The 18,136-nt window shown below is 37.8% G+C and overlaps 1 protein-coding gene across 3 annotated transcripts in view; it reads right to left on the reverse strand.

Annotated features, from left to right (window-relative positions):
- The window catches only part of LOC114659417 (peroxisomal succinyl-coenzyme A thioesterase-like), a 190,792-nt gene extending 173,053 nt beyond the window's left edge, over window positions 1-17,739 (reverse strand). For 2 of the 3 annotated variants that reach the window (XM_051923888.1, XM_051923860.1), the window contains exon 1: window positions 17,675-17,733. In XM_051923888.1, the coding sequence (XP_051779848.1) occupies window positions 17,675-17,714 (40 nt within the window). In that variant the 5' untranslated portion in view covers window positions 17,715-17,733. Of the gene's footprint in view, window positions 1-17,670 lie in introns of all 3 variants that reach the window. The other variant, XM_051923877.1, reaches the window with a different exon arrangement.
- Between the last annotated feature and the right edge of the window lie 397 nt (window positions 17,740-18,136).

Here is an 18,136-nt window from a genome sequence, read left to right on the forward strand (position 1 = left end):
TGTTTATTACAGTAATATATTTGGCCTACATTTGGAATTTACTGACTTAACTTGATAGTGCTAATACTGAATCAGAACAAATCATTACATGCCCTGTGTAGACCACTTCTCCCCATCCCAATGCAATAATTATTGCCATCATCTCTGAGGTAAATACTAACAAGTTGTTGGTCAGTTTTTTCCTAATGATAATTTGAAACATGGGAACATACACTGAAGCCCCTGTATGACCAGTCACTGAATTTTTCTCCTAGCTACTCAAGTCCAGCACAGCAAAAGGCAAAAAACCACAGTGATATAGCCAAAATAGGTACACTTGGAACCAAGCTCATATTTAAAACCCCAATATTTTTCCCCATTCACTTCCAAACCATCCAAAACTGACTATTTTACTACTGTGGTGTTCCCAACAGTCTTTTAATGTTGCTGATACTAGATGTCTGCCATTGCATCTCCTCATATTAATTCAGTAGACCATTGCCAATTGCATTCTGTGTAAATACAAAGGAATCTCATCCATTTCTACTAATATTGCTGATATTGAAAAGGATTTTATAGCACATTATCTCAAAACCTGGGTTTGAATTTCATCAAGGCATTTTAATAATGACTGTGATGCTGACCCATATGAAATGCAATCAGAATCAATTATAGTTCTAATAGTTGCAATATACAGCTGCTTAAGACACTTCCTATTTGCACTCTAATCACACCCAATTAAACACCTGAGAACATTAAAGGGTTGTCTTACCTTCCATGTTAATTTTTTGTCTATATCCTCATTCCTAAGAATTTTACCATTGACTCTTGTTTAAGCGATACACCATACATCCTCAAATCTACTAAAGGAATAATGTATTGTGGACCACTGGGGAGCGTACAGCTGCCCTGACCCCAACACAGATAGTATACAAATTGCCACACAGCCAACCTTTATTTATAGGTGGGGAAGTGATTTCTTCGTGCCCCTCAAGAACACCATATCCACAAGACAAAGTACAGTCTTTTCCTTCCTTCTTTCCTCTCTCTCTCTCTAGTTTCATCCACGACTGTGGCTTCTCGAATGAAGGGAGACGGCTCCTTTTATTCTGTTCCTGGTGGCTCATCAATATTACCTGGAATCACTCCTAGGTGAGGTGGAAGTCCACTGTAGGGCTCTGCAGCTTCCCCTGGCATACCTCATGGAACCCTTCCAGGGCTGTACCAAACTCCAAGTCTCAGCATGCCCTTCAGGAATCTGGGGTGCCACAGCCACCCAGGAGAGCTGCCCTCTAGCGTCCCAGGGGAGGTAGTGCCTTGGAGATGCTCTCTCCCCTAGTCCTTCCATCCAGTTGGCATTCCAACCGGGTAATGGCTGAAGCTGCCCGTCACAGTATCTTTTTGAAAAACAAATTACCCGAGTTTTTCTATTGAAAATCGAAACTCCCACTGGTGACCCCATGATGATTAATGGCAGCTTGTATTTTCTTCACCTTACATATGTTGTTTTTACCTCTTTTTCATAATACACCATCATCATAATATTAAACTGGATGAACTATATACATTCCCTTGTGGAATCCCATTCTCTATATCATAACCTTTTGAAAATGATCCCACCCTGACATTTATCTTAGTTTAATCTAGAAAATCTCTGACCCAGGTAAATATTATTCTACTGTGGCGAGTGGCTGGAATCCTTACCAGCCCAGGACGCCCAAGGAGTGGAAGGATCGGGGGAAAGAGTATTATCAGGACCGTTCCTCCCCCAGGCCAATAGAGGTCAGACCCCTTGTTTTCTAGGGGGGCCACTGGCTATGAGCATGGGAGCTCAACCCTGGTGGAACCCGTGGCTACTGCCAGGAGGTGCAGGGACCTTTCCAGGGCCTTATTTGATCATACTTCTGCCACACCTGGAAGTGTGGCCAGAAGAAGCTCGTTAGGCACCTGGAGTCCTTCCAGTTGCCCTATAAAAAGGAGCCGCCTCACTCCATAAATTGGCGAGATTTGGGAGGAGAGGACAAAGCCTGAGGAGGAGGAGGAGTGGAGGGAGAAGGACTGGCAGCAAGAAGGGACCTAATGGTATTGGTGTGTTGTGTTGATTGATATTTTTGACATGTCAAATTATGAATAAAAGTGTAGTGTAGCAAAACTGGTCTCCTGCCAGTCTGTGTCCGGGTTAGGGTGGCAGTACGCCCCCTAGTGGCTCACACTACCTATTCCCATCTTGAAGCCTGATCAATAATCCTTTTGTCTGTAACATATCATATGCTTTATGTACATCAAAGATCTCTTTATTAACTTAAGCCTTATCAATATCTGACTCAAAACTCAATACTGATTCCATTGTCATTGTCCCTTTTTAAAATCCAGCTTAATGTAGAGCTAATTTTCCACAATTTTCCAAAAAATAATTTAACACTAGAATTCCTGAAGCCTACGAAAAAACTTGTAATCTCAGCCCACCTTAAATCCCTTCACACCTCTCCATCAGCGTCTTTTGTTTTGTAAATGCTCTGCGTTTTGAGTAGTGAGCTGCTATTATTAGTTTTACAAACTCTACAACAGCTGGTACAGATGGAAATCAAAGGCTTCTTTTTGGGTGCATACACTGTCTGCATGGCGCGGTCAGATCCAAACACTAGCGTGGTGAACTGCTTGCATACTGAAGTGACTTTAGCTGCAGGTGGAAGTCCCATTTTGCTTATGGTGCCAAGCAGAGTTGCGTTGTGGTGCACAGCAATCTATTAGCTGGCGAAAGCACTGTGAAGAAGCTATCTGTTGCTACAGCCCTGTCTTTGTCCAGTCTGATAGTGATCACAGGACATCGTATCTTTGATTGCTGGTATAACAAATAATTCTGAGCAAGCATCAGGCACCAGGCACAGCACTGCTCTTGTGAAAAGAATGGAGATAAATGCCATCAACTCAGAGAGGGACAGGCAAGTTCATTGTACCAAGTGAACGTTACTGAGAGAATAAAACCAAGTAATAAGAAAACGTGCTAACTTTTACAAGTAGCCAAAATTTACACCAGGTGTTACAGACTCAAATCAAATGTATGTTTTTATTATATTGTAGAAATAATAATAATAGCAGCTCTGGAGCACCTGGTCTTGAACCCATGAACTTTGGGTTATAAGGCAGCATTTCTTACCTCTGCACCATTCAAGAAAACGTTTAAACTCCCTGTCAACTGACATTTGAGCTTGACTTTTTAACTCATTGACAGCCACATGTAAATCGAATGCTTTTTTTTTTTTTGGAGTTATATTCCTGAATAAAAAAAGCATGTGTTTATTTGATATTTGGACTAAAGTCTTCACAAATTACACACTTCTCATCATTATTAGTATAACATGGAAAATGTTTGTTCTTTAGGTATGTGTTCAGAATTTCTTGCATTTCTCAAATTTCCTTTCATCCTTCACTTACCCAGATCTTCGTAGACACGGAACAAACATGAAATACAGTATATCATTATTTGGAATACATGCATTATTTACCCTATACACCTCCAAGCACCCCATATGCACATAAGGAGCCTTGGCTTGAGATGGGAGACCTTTTTGCCTGTGAGCTGAGCTCCATCAAGGTGGTGGATGGTATAGCAGGCTGTTTGCTGCTTCTGCTGATCGATGCATTCATAAAATAAAAGACGCTGATGGAGACCAAAGTTACAATCACATATTTATAAACAATTGAATTTACATACTGGTGATGAATGAATGCTTACACAACATCTGACATTTAATTCTGATTAATTCACTAGCTTACACACCTCTTATACACTCATTCCATTAAATTCATTATCCTTTTTAGTATTTAAGTTCATCTCTTACCCTTTCATGTAAACTGTGTCTGTGACAACTATCAAGGCATACAGTTGCCACTTTCTTTCATCATCTCCTCTCCTTGTTGCTCACACACCGTTAATTTCGTACCTTAATATGTTTGTTAAACCCTTCATGCTACTTCTATATTTTAATATGGACAATAACTATATTACCCCTTGATCTCCTTTATTTTCTTTCACCTTACGGGCAACCAGACGGGCAGCTGAGCAAACTGAGGAGAAACACACAATAATTACAAGACCAACTGGTATTTGTTAAACTTGTTCTGTCATTCACTGCAACAGCATATAGAGCAGAGGATTGCCTCCTCTTAGTACTGTATTCTGTAGTCTGGTCTTGATTCACAGCTAGTATTATACTCTCGCAGGTACACTGCAACTGACCTCTGATGTATTTTTTATTATTACAAACAATAAAGCAATAGATTAGCCAAATGTAAACCTTTGATTTCACTTATCTCCACTACTTGTAGTAGGCAGAGACAGCAACAGTTCACTGATCAATTCATAGATGTAATGATGCATTCGGTCTTTCAATTCCCTGCTTTTTTTATCTTTAATAAACCTCACGTATGACAAAAATAGTGCTTCATTAGTTGGTAAAGTGGACTCATCCAACTGAATTGAGAATTGACTAGTCTTCAGATGATTGCACAATGAGTCTTCAATATTTTCAGCCATTTCATCAATTCGTCTTTGCACAGAACAATTGCTCAAAGGAATTTTTCGAATAATATCTGCCGCTGGTTTATGGAGCACAGTAGTTATTACTTCTTTTATTGCCGGTAAAATTAACTCTTCTCCAATAGTTTGTGGTTTGCCTGTTTGAGCAATTAACAAAGAGATATTGTACGAGGCTCGAAGTCCGTCATCGTCTTGCTTAGAAGCCGGTGAAAAAAGTTTTGATACAGTTGGCTGAGCTATGTACTGCTTTTCCAGGTCTTGAAAATAGGCCACATTTTTTTCTTCTTTATCTGGATGCATTTTATTCAAATGATCTTGTAGCCTAGAAGGCTTCATCACTTCATTCGAAAATGTTTTTTGACAAAGAAGGCACATAGGCAAAGATGGATTTGTGGGATTTTCAACAAATCCGTATTTAATATATTCCGCACTGTATTGCCGTCTCTTCTTTTTTGCTTCCTACATGGTTTTGGCTTTACAAATACGTGAGTAAAGTATCGAGTTTAAAAAACTTTCTAACGATTGCGCGCGAAAACGCTAATGAAAATAAAAGAAGTATTACACGCTCTTATATAGGATTAAAATACAGCACGCACCGACAGGAATAAGACAAACATGCACAAACTCGTTTACCTCATTCGACGGAATTCGTACTGAGCAAGTTAGAACAGTAACAGTCATTTTTATCGAAAATAAAAAATATAGAAAATAAAAAATATCGAATTAAAAAATGTCGAAATTTTAGTATAAATAAAAAATTGGCTTAGGGGTTAAGGCTAGGGCTAAGTAATTTTTTATTTATATGAAAATTTCGACATTTTTTAATTCGATATTTTTTATTTTCTATATTTTTTATTTTCGATAAAAACGACCGGAATCAGTTAGAACAAGTATCGATGATTAAAACTTGATTGCTCATGGGCTACCTACGAAAGCCATGATAAATTATTTATATTTATACAATCAAACAGGACAGGAATAAGAATGAAATAATCGATGTAGTATAGTAGGTAGGTTTGATTTTAGTTTAAATTTTAAAATATTACAAAAAAAACACAAAATCAGCCATTTCCCCCCTAAACTGCTTCAACACCCCCCAATTTTCTCTGGGCCCTTTAACGCCCCCCTGGATGACTCCAGCGCCCACAAGGGGGCGTTATCGCCCACTTTGAGAAAGACTGCCCTATATCATGCTCCCAATAGTCATTTGAAGAATTCTGAGTCTGTGTGAGTCTTTTCTCCCACATCCCCATTATATGCATATTAGGTGAAAGGGAGAATACTAAATGTCCCTGTATAATGGGTTGGAATCCTTCCAGGGTTGTCTCCTGTCTCGCACACACTGCTACCAGGATATACTCCAGCTTTCTTTACACTGATTAATGGAGTTTGAGAATCTTGAGCATGTTTTAGTACCCTTATTAATAACCACTGCTTTCTAAATGTTTTTTTTTTTTATGAGCGATCTATTTCAACAGAGAAAATCATCTTATGTTGTTCATCAAGCTTCATTCACGTTTTCTAAGTTATCTCATTCTTTTGTTCACACGTTTTATTCCACTGCAGGATTACATTGGCTTGAGCTCGTTTTAGTAGTAATGGGTGGTAGGCAGTATGAGCTCTTGCTAGAATACCAAGTCACTGCAGAGTGCAAACACATACACACCAGTCAAAATAATAATCAGTAATCAATGAAATGTTTTATACAGTACAAAACTTTAAACATTTACATATTTTTTAACACTGAATACTATACAAAAGGATAACATCCAGATTGTAGTATCATTTTAAAGTACAAATATTTACATCTTGAGGGATTCTTTACTGTAGCTGGGGACATCAACAAAACAATTTAGAAATATACACGTTTTATCACAAATACATCTTGATAAAGGACATCTATTACAATCTAAGTCATCAATTCAAATTTCTTTCTTCAGACAATAAAATCTGATTTGAATGAACTGTAATCAGGGGTCAAAAGTACTGAGAGGTTATATGGCTGTCAAAGGTAAGGTAATGGGCAGTGTCTGCAGAGTTTTAAAAAGAGTCATCACATTTAAAGACAAGAACTAAAAACAAAACTTAGTAATGGACATGATATACAGTACCAGTCAAACGTTTTAGGACAGCTCAGTTTTTCCAGTTTTTCTTCAAATTTAATCAGTTGAAATACAATGAATGACCTAATATAGAGAAAAGGTAAGCAATAAACTACCAGAGGTTTAAATTTAAAGCTTAGGTTAGCAAAAACCAAAAAAAAGGAAACATCAGAATATTACAAATGAGCCTCATCCAGGGAACAACTAATAAGTTATAACCTACAGATGTTCTGCAGTAGTTAAAATAAATTACATTACACAGTTGTCCCAACTTCTGTTGATTACTTAAAAACCCTCTCTCTCTCTTAAAACAGAGTTGGAACAGGCTGTGTTACTACATCCTCTGAAGAACTACTTAGACAATATTCTAGTGATAATGGCAAGAAAATGGCAATTAAATGAAATTAGACAGAGCATTATTACCCTCAGTAGACAAATTGAAAAAAAATAATCAAAGTGTCATTGAGCATGGTGTCCAACACAATCCAAAACCAATTGGGAACTGGAAGAAACTCTGATAGGAAGAGACCTGGCACTCCTGAAGTCACAACCCAATCAGAAGACAGGTTTCTGAGGGTCACCAGCTTGCATTTCTCTAAACGAAAGGCTTACACTTCAAAGGGTAGTAATGCTCCGTTTCATTGCACTAGTTCTCCACATACATCAGGGACATGCACAAAGGCCAGGCTATGGTTGCTCAAATCCCCATACCATTCTAATTGGCTTGTTACAGTCGTCAGCAGCTATCCACTTTAAAAAACTACTAGAGAAGTAATAGTTTCTCACAGTGTACCATTTTTTCTACTTATTAAGTCAAGTGCATTGCAAACACGCAAAAGCATCATAAAAATCTAGGTTTCAGTGACGGGATGTTTCCTACACTGTTAAAGATAAGTTTTAACATGGCATTTTAATAGGCTGTGTTGTTTTGTTGTAGTACCATTGCTTGACAAAGAACCATTTCATTCCAGAAGGAGTTCTTTGCATATGATATAGTTTTTAGACTTTGAAAAGGTTCCTAATATATTAACAAAACATAAATATTTAATGTTCAGTAGGCTACCCAGAATACTTACTGATCAAGAAAGCTTGAATTTATCCTGTGCTACTGTATGCAGCAAGAATCATTTTAAAATCATTTCTTTCTGAAACCTTCATTTGAATAGTTCTTTTGGGAACCAGGGGAACCATTTGGTTATAGAGACCAATGTTGGGTTTCAGACTTAACATTACCACTTGAGAGATGAGAGGATTACATTGTGCATAAATCTGCACAAAGAACAGTGTCCAAGCAATGCTGGGTATTTTCAAAGAGACTGATGCTAATGTAGTAATGTAGTGACACTTCTCATTTTACTGTATGAGAACATTGAAGGACTAAATAAATATAGATTTCTCACCTACTTTTAATAGAGTACAATTCAACCTGACATTTTAGTAAAATTGGCTGGGTAGATTCTGGACTTTAACTAAAAAAAAAAAAAAAAAAAAAAAGTGTGCATGTTACTGGCTGTTTTTCTGATACTTTTAGCTCCTCCACTGAATCGCCTCAAGGCAGCTGCGGTCGATCTCCTCCTCTGTTTATCTTATACACAAATTACTGCAGGAGTTCACAAAAGGACAGACATACAAGTGTGGACCTAAATTCCCAAAAAGGTCAAAGGCATGGTACTAGGGTGCAGTTGTTAATTATGCCACTAGGCATGATATGCTTTCAATCTTATTAATCAGTTCACCCAGTGGCATTGTGCAGAGTTGATCGAGTGCATATAGTTATGCACGTCTTTGGAAATATTTTTTTCTTCAAGTTGAAAAAAAAGCATTTCAGGTCATATCAAACATCAAGGAAATAATGATCACAATTTTCAACATTGACAAACTCACTAATAAAGTATTTGTTACCCGTGGACAGACTGTTAATCAGGAATACTACACTGAATTGCTATGGCATCTACAGAAAAGCATCAGGAAAAAAATGTTTGAAAAAATTATGCGCACAAAGCTGAATTTTGCACCATGATAACACATGTGCATATACCACTGTGCCATGACACACACCATGTTGTCAGTGATAAGAGGTTTTAACCAAAAACAATGTAGTTGTTGCTTCACATCCCCTTGACTCCAGTATTTGCCTGATCTTCTGCCCTGGGACTTTTTTGTTTCAGAAATTAAAATTGAGACTGAATGGGAGGCAATTTGCAACGGTGGAAGTAATCCAAGAAAGGAACGGAAGAAATGCACGAACAAGTGTATTACATCTCAAGGGGAGTATCTGAACGGCAACTAAAATGGAATTACTATAATTACCTGATCATGTTTTGTTTTCAATAATTCCGGGAATTATACCCCCCCCCCCCCCCCCCAATCACCCCCCACCACACATAGAAATTTGCAGATGACTGTCATTGTAAATCTTTTACAAGATATGGAGGACATGCTTCTGTGCACATTTTGCGACTGTCTCGTTTTAGAACACTGTTGCAAAATCAGGGGGATACTTTCAATATTGCAGTGTCATTCAAAGAAAACAACACGAAGTAACGTTTCACTTCTTGTAGAACTGCTGTGCTGGTTACAGATTAACATCTGGATGATGTCAGTTACATTTAAAAGTCAAACAATAAGCATAGTTTTTATTCTTAGTTGTTTAGATTATGCCGACTTCTTAGTAAAGAATACAAATTCAGTAAACAGACACTAAATTTGAATTCTTAATCATAATTATGGTATACTAAACTTAATATAAAGCACAATTTTATCCTGATGTTTTAGCCGAAACGAACTTCCACAAAAGCGGATAGTTGATAAACTGAAAGTCCACATATTATATTTATGCAAACTGTTGCAAATTGCCAGAACAGTCCAGAAAGTAAGACAAAACATGTTTAAAGGCTTGCTTTCTGTTCAGGTCAATATAATATGTCGATCCATTCCGTCTTTTTGTAAATCAGTTGTTACTTTATTTTTTATCTCATATGTATTTCTCTTCTGGTTCGTCCTGCTTCCTTCAAAACCGGCCCCGCCCACACGCAGCCGACACGGAATTTCTCGATGCTGCCACAACGGTAAAGTCGCTTTACCACCCTTTCGGGAGCCACCTGTGTCTTTACAACAGCTTCTTACCAAACATCAGAAGCTAAAAATGATCGTGAACACATTCGAGAATACAACCCTTCTCTAGCGTTTGCTTCCATGGGTGCACAGATAACTCAACCTCCTGGCCATGGACTATACTGTTTTAAAATACACGGGCAAATTTATCACCAAATCTCTCCACTATACGCTAACACTTCTATCTCTCCAGGATATCGACAGTTGTATGTTTTTGACACACCGCAAGCTAATAAAGTTAAGGAGACCAGAATTTTTCAAGAGTATCCGGCTGCAGGTCGCAGACTTGGCCTTCCACGCCCCCGGCCTTCCGCGCCTCCTGCCTTCCACACCACGCCCCCATCATTCACATGCGTCCCCTGTCACATCGCTTTCGTTGAAAAACTACTAACGTTGATTTACCATGTAACCGTAAAAGACGATATTAATATGACTTCCTGCAATCACGAGGCAAGAATCTGAGTTTCTCTTTATGGTATTACTGTCGTGTTTACTTTTAGAAACAAAAAACAGTTTTATAATTTATGAGTCAGGATTCGATAGTTAAAAGAAAGAGGGCATAACATATTTTTAGATTAAGGAAACCCCATACTAAATATGAATGTGGATGCTCTAACTACTATTATAGTAAATTCTATCATTCAAAATATTTGAAATTATTTTTATGGTACTTTTGTACTAAACGGCATGTCTGACATTATTTCTGGAACCTCGTTCAATAAAGGAAAATTCCGTTAATGACATTAATTTATTATGTTACAAAATAAATGATGATCAATAACACAACAAAGCAATCAACAGGCATGAAAATGAAGGTCTAAACTTTCGAGTTCAAAAGAAACTTTTAAAATTGTTTATATTGAACAATTTTTTAAATGATCCAGCTTACTAATACAGTTCATACTTTCATTTCCATTGTCTGTCTTGAATTGTGTTTTCTTAATTTTGTTCTTCGCTGCTGCTATAATGTTGATAAATTTCAAGTGGAGTTATTAAACTTTCAAACGTTTACCTGATTTTTAATTTTAATGCATAATTGTTCTCCCTGGGACCCAAACTTATAAATATGTACTTATCAAAAAAAGTGAAGCGAATCTCTCAAATTGCTTAATAGATATATCGTTTGTTTTTCTAAAGAAATGCAAACATTTGCATTATTGAAAGTTGCACATCCATAAACCGTCGTTTTTATTTATTTTGGAACTGAACTAACAGATTTTAAACTTAACTTTAAAAATGTTTTGTTTGGGTCGATACAATAATTACAAATCAATTTTTTAGTGATTTTAAATAATTTAATCGCCATATACCATTTCTTGTATTAGGAATTTGTCATTTGTTACATACCCCCAACTTACTCTCCAAACGGAGATGTACTTTTTTGTAAATAAGATTACCGTTATTAGGTCATCGGTGTCACTGCCTGCTCAGGATTCTTCCCATAGTGTGTTCAGCTGTCTTTGATCACTTTGTGCCTGCGTGTGTCATCGTCTCTGTCTGATTTGGTGTAACGCCTGAATCCTACAAAGTGTCCCCTGGTCAGTGTCCCCTCTTGATTAGTTAAGGGTTTTTTGATTCTGTCAGACCACGTATTGTTACCTTAATAAATGCTAGCTTGATTTCTGGTTGTGTTCCTTCTGCCTTGAAACACGCTGTGGTGCAGAAACGTATTATAAAAAACAAAATAAGGACCCTCCAATGTGTCAAATTCCAGGCCAATTTCTAAACTGCCTTTTTTATCTAAAGTCTTTGAAAAACTTGTCCTAACTCAAACATTTCTAGATGAAAATAGTATTCTGGAAAAATTCCAATCCAGATACAGATGTTCTTGCAGCACTGAAACATCCTTGTTAAAGGTTAACAGTGACCTCTTCCCAATTACTAATCCTGGAGATTTTGCCATTCTTGTACTGCTAGATCTTACTTCAGTTTTTGATGCTGTGGATCTTATGATTCTTATATCCTGCCTTGAACAGTATGTAGTCATCCAAGGTAATGCCCTGAAATGGTTTAAATCTTATCTAAGAAATAGGAATGTTTCTATTCATTTGGGTGAGTTCTCATCCTCTGTAGCTCCTCTTACTTGTGGGGTTCCATCCTTGGACCAGCTATCTTTTTGATAGGCATGTTACCTTTAGGCTCCACTGTTAACAAGTATGGCTTCTCTATACTGATGACGCTTAAATATATTTGCCACTAAAATCAAAGCAAGAAAATACAGACCCTCCATGTGTGCTTGAATGATATTAAAACCTGAATGGCAATGCATCTTCTTAAACTAAATGATAATAAAACTGTGATCATGGTGTCCAAGAGTTAAGAAAGTTTGAGTGTCTCTGATATTGCTCTTGGACCCCTTTCCATATACGTATCATAAAGCTTCAGTTAGCCCAGGTGTGATCTGTGACAGCTCATTCAAACTCGACAGACAGATAAATTGTGAAGTTAAATGAAGCTTTTTCCAGCTGAGACTTTAAGGTAAAGGCTTTTCTTTCTTTCTGTGATCTTGAAAAGGCCATCCAAGCTTTTACAGCATCTCATTTGGACTATTGCAGTTCTTTGTATGTAGGTATTGGTCAAGCCCTGTTACGACGCCTACAACTATTCCACAACTTTGCTGTTCGCTTATTGAAGGCTCTCGTAAGTGTGGCCATATTTCACCAATACTGACCTCACTTCACTGGCTTCTGGTCCATTTCAGAATTGATTTTAAAATTCTATTTCTTGTTTTCAAATGTTTGAGTGGATCAGCCCCATCTTGCCTCTTGGAACCTCTTCACTTGTATGTGCCAACAAGATCCCTGTGGTCTACTAGCCCGATGCTCTTAGTTGTGCCGAGGTCGAGGCTGAAGCAAAGGAGGAATCGGGTGTTTGTGGTGGCTGCTCCTTTTCTCTGGAATGGCTCTCCTTATTATATTAGGTCTGCTCCATCACAGGCCATTTTTAAGTCATCATTAAAGTCTTATTTCTTCTTGCTGCCATTTGACCCTGCAAGAGGTTGACATTGTTTGTATATGTTGGCTCACGTACATTCAGGATTATAAATATGTACTGTATATATGGGTATTTTAAGTTTATCTTTTATGTAATGGCTGGTTATTCTTGCAGTTTTGTGATGTGTACATACGGTATATTTGAACTGCTTCTTTTACCCTTTCTTGTACAGCACTTTGGTTCAGTTCTGGCTGCTGTTGTAAATGTGGTTTATAAATAAATATTGCCTTGCCCTGCTTTATAAAACATTATTTTAATACATAACACTAAGACAATGGACTGTAAAGATGAAGTTGGTTTGAAACATTTATTACAAAAAAGTTAAAGAATATATAAAATATAGAACAAGAATTGTAGGTTGTAACTGAACAATGAGGGACATGTATGTTTGTTACATTTTCTCACAAAACTCAGTCATTTTCCTTTTTCCTCTCACGTTAATCTAAAAACAGATGCATGTCTTCCATAAGTGAAAAAAATATGTCTAAAGACATATTCTCTCTCCTCTTCTTCTGGAAATTCAGATAGCAAATCAAATTTCTGAAGGGCCTCCTCAGTGTCGTCTTTGTCCATTGACAGTAATGCAGGGAGTGAGATTCGCCCTCTGAACACAGAAATGTTCTCAGCACACCACTTCTGTGCCTCGGTGAAATGCTGAAGGATTCCATGCTTCTGTAATACATTATATTAAAAAAGAAAGAAAGGAAATTCTTTAAATGGTCATCATAAAGGTCATAGCCTTTTCCTCCACATTTACAAGGAATGTAAGGAAAGTAAAAAAAATAATGTACAGCAAATTTAATTTATTATACATTATTAACATTGCTGCTTTTGATCACAGATTCTACAAGTCTTCAATGTTTCTTACAATACACTATTATTAATACAGCACACAATGCATTTCAAATGTTTTAAGGCCTTTAAGAGTTGTACTAGTACTACAGTTTGTCAGAAGATATAAAACAGGCTTTTAGTCTTTTGGGCTTTGACTCCTACTGTTTAACGATTAACAGTCGGCATCTGAGACAAGCATTAAGTCTTTTTATACATTTTATTCACTATACCACAGGCATTGTAAGCCAGCATCAACAAAATGTAATGTATCTTTCTTATGGAAGTTTATAAAATGATGTGTCTGTACCTGCTCATCAGTGCCCTGTGCTGGATGTTGGAGAAGGGACGCTGACGTTTCTTCTAAAAGAAAAAATCTGAAATCTGCAGAATGCAGTGCTATGGAACAGAATAGCAAGACATTTGTTCATTTCAGATGTAGTGCCAAGTCTTTACTCTGTCTTCTCATTAATGGCTCAATAAAGTCTAAACCTAAAAACATAGAAAATAATATTTACCTAAGGAAATGTTAAAAAAGAACGAAAAGAATAAGCACAAAAAATGACCCTGTCCTGGCTGTCCATTGTTTCTGTACCTTCTAATTTTTTCTTTGGTTCTTGGCCTTCATTTAGAAGGGCGTTTGCTCGCTCAGTCTGATGTGAGCAGTTACTTCAGTGATTTCAAAAAGAAGCACTAAGTTTATAATGGTAAACATTTGGACTATTCATCTTTGATTTACAATATGGCTAAGTATATTTGCCATATTGCTGCAGAACTAAATTAGAGTTATTAAAGGAAATTTAAATTTCATTTATCCCTTGGTGCTGGAGTTCTCAAGTAACATTCTACACCAGCTCTTCCACAAAGCCAGCATGTCATTCTAAAGAGGACTGAGCAGAGTCACGTTGTTAAAAGGAGTTTAATGTTACAAAAATATTTATGCAAACCATTATAAACATACATTTAAATGATCTGGATTTTGAAAGGTGGGCATTTCTGGAACTTCAAAACCACTATGGACAGTATGTTGAAATTAAAAAAAAAACAAATATAATAAAATAAGTTAAACATAACACAAATATCCAACACAAATTGTAGAAGGTGACAAAAATCGGAACCAGCAACCAGATATAATCCTCCCTCTACAAATACTACAATGAAAGAAGAGAGGACTAAAGTTGAGACATAACTCATTAAAATTGAAGGGGGCCTCGAGGATGAAATACAGAGACACCACAAAATGGTCCTTAGGAAACCTGGACACAACATTAAATACAGACATACAAAAAATGATAGTTACAATATGAAATGGTCATACCATCAACATGGAAATTCCACAGCCATGGCTATTCATTTGGCTTGGAAGGCCCTAATACATCCATCCATCCTCCATCCAACCCGCTATATATCCTAACTACAGGGTCACGGGGGTCTGCTGGAGCCAATCCCAGCCCACCGCAGGGCGCACACACACCAAACACACACCAACACACCAAGCACACACTAGGGAGGCCCTAATACAAAGGGTAAAAAAATTTAATCAAAGAAAAATATTAAATACTGACATACAATAAACTGTTGACAATGACTTTTAAACAAAAACAACAATGGAATTGGCCAATTGGGACACACCCTGTGTTACATCTGTAAATAGTAAAACCTGCCAAACAACGGAAAATGCTCAGCTTTTTAACCTGTATTTAAAAAAAGTTCCAGTTCAGAAATCTAAACGTCAGTATTGTTTGCAAGCACACAGTCTTAGCATACCCTGTATATATACTACCTGCATACTTGACAATGTGGCCTTCATGACTCTGAAGGTGACGTAGCAGGATGCTGTAGTCTCTGTGCTTTTTATAAAGAGGGCACTTGGATTCATTTGGATATTTAATCAATGTTATCAAAGTTGTTTTTATATTCTCTGCCTTTATGGTGAAATGTGACTGTGGAAATCAAGACAAAAATAATATGTAATACTAATTTGGCAGAAAGCGCTAACGTGCTTTTATAAATAGCTAACTTAACTAAGTTAAGATAAGATATTTAACATACGTTAATGACGACGATAAACATAAATACCTTTCATATTGTACACTAACATTGCAGATTCTCTACATAGCATCTCATAAATAAGTGAAAAAGTTAATATAGATGAAATAATACGGCAAATATTAAAAAGAAACAATACAAGAGGTAAAAAATAATTAAAACGATATGCTTAAAAATAGGATATGTCAGTAATGACGATAAACAGAGAACACTTGGATTCACTATACTGTATATAATCGTACATCTCATTAGTTTTGTTTAATGGATCTAAAGTTTCTTTAAATATACTAAGCTTTTTATTCTGTGAGTCCATACCTGGTTCTGTTGTGCCATTGTTCCGTGTCAGAAAACGTTTTCAGCTCCTTTTCTTTTTCGAATTGGAAAAACTGTACAGCAGCTCTTCTTCTCTTTCTACGGACTATAGGCAGTTGTGGGGCGGACTGTGCAAGGCAGGAGGCGTGGAAGGCCGGGGGCGTGGAAGGCCAGGGGCGTGGAAGGCCAAGTCTGCGACCTGCAGCCGGACCCTTCTCGAATTTTTTGGGACAATCCGGGGACATGCGGGGGGGACATGGGGGGGGGGGGGGTGAGATTTAGAATCTACAGATCACGAGTAGGGACTCTAAACACTACAGATTACAAAGCGAAGGTTTATCACGTGATTTCTCCCTAAAGTTGCAGCATAACCTCCGTCAAAACACCGCGTACGCGCGCCGAGTTCAAATTACCGTGGTGAAGAGATACATTCAAAAAAAGTGAACCAGCTGAAAGCGGGGATGAAATCTTAAACCGGGGACAAAACGGGGACATGTTTCTGAGTGGGAACAGTTGTCCGAAAAAGGGGACTGTCCCCGGAAAACGGGGACGGATGGTCACCTTACTAAAGTACGCTTACAAAATAAAGCAAATTCTGCATGCAGCGAAAATGTACTTCTCCAGCTAGATTCAATGCTCAGAACCATCAACCCCTTCGCTAAATCATGCAAACACATGCATGAAATCGCTCAGTCCAATCCAACAGCATCTCTACGAATGGTTTTCAAGGAAAACCCTAGGCAGGATTTATGACGATACAATGCCTCGACGTGTCACACCGATGTTGCAGCGATTTTCGTCGGAGAAGATGGCAAAACGCCTGCCGAAAGGGACATTTGCATCTATCCCATACGCAACTCCTGTAAACAGATTTCCACGCTCAATATGAATTGCGATCCTATGGTTTATCCACTTTTATTCCCTTACAGTGAAGGGATTTACAACCTGTTCCCGATAAAAGAACCGCCAAGCGAATAAGGCTTAGGGCCTACTCAATACCAATTTTACGCGTACAGATTATCAATGAGGAATACATTTAGTATTTTGCACTCCAGTGGCAAACTATTCCAACAGTACGTCATAGATGTGTATGTTAAAACAGAGGGAGCGCGTCTCAACTATCTCAGATTACATCAACAAGATCTGCGCGTCGAACTATCAAACGCACTGTAAGCAAACGCTGAAAATAACAACGTAGGCAAAATGATCATATTACCGTCCACATTTTCAGGTAGTCCAAGATACATGCAACAAAACTATCAGGATGCCATGGCCATAGTACGTAAATTCGGAAATCCTGATTTATTTATCACTTTCACATGTAATCCTGCTTGGCCGGAAATTCTACACGCACTCTGCGTCTTTCAAGAAGTATTTATTTCTTCTTGATTTCTGATAGGGCCCTCAAAATTGTAGTACTGTATTCCATACCCTATGACTGTTGTTTGTAGCTATAAATAAAAACTTCCCCAATTGTAACAACTGTCACATTTTGCTCTTTGACCTACGCTTAACCTGCAGAAGAGACGGCGCCCGGTGCTACGGCATACAAGAGGCAGGACGCAGAATTGCAAACTGCAGCTTTGTGCTTCAGTTAATGATGAAGGGAGCGCCGCTGCCAAGTTTCATTTTGTTTTATTTAGTTCGTCATGCATGCTGCGCAGACCACATCAGTATGGTACTGTTCCGCGGCAAAGTATATCAGCATATTGAATATGAATTTAAGTACTGTAGTTATAGATAAAACACCTACCTTCACTATAAATCCTTTTACATTCGCCGAAGAACGACATCCGACACCGCACTAGCCGCTAGTCATTGACTAGTAGTCAAGTCTTTGTTACTTGCCATGACATGCTGGAGTCAGCCCATGACGTAACGTTTCGGCGGGGCTTTATTTGCCAATCTGCAGGCGTAACTTTACAGGGACACGGAGTAGCGTCAGTGCCGCTCCAATCCTTTCATGCAGCTATTTAAACAGCGCAAAACATCCAGTTTAATAAGTGTAGGAGTGTGCCAAACTCCAGGGTATATACTATATGTACTTGCAATCTGTCAGGGAAACTATTCTTGTCACTGTGTGACAATGAAACAGAGTAAATGTAATTTAAGGCACTATGGTTAAATATCTGCTTTGCTGCAGATACCGGAGTACGCAAAATCTGACAATGAATTGAAGAGAGTCAGAAATCTAAACAGAAGCACCTTTTACTGA

This window comes from Erpetoichthys calabaricus, chromosome 1, assembly GCF_900747795.2.
Source record: "Erpetoichthys calabaricus chromosome 1, fErpCal1.3, whole genome shotgun sequence".
NCBI classification, from domain to species: domain Eukaryota; kingdom Metazoa; phylum Chordata; class Cladistia; order Polypteriformes; family Polypteridae; genus Erpetoichthys; species Erpetoichthys calabaricus.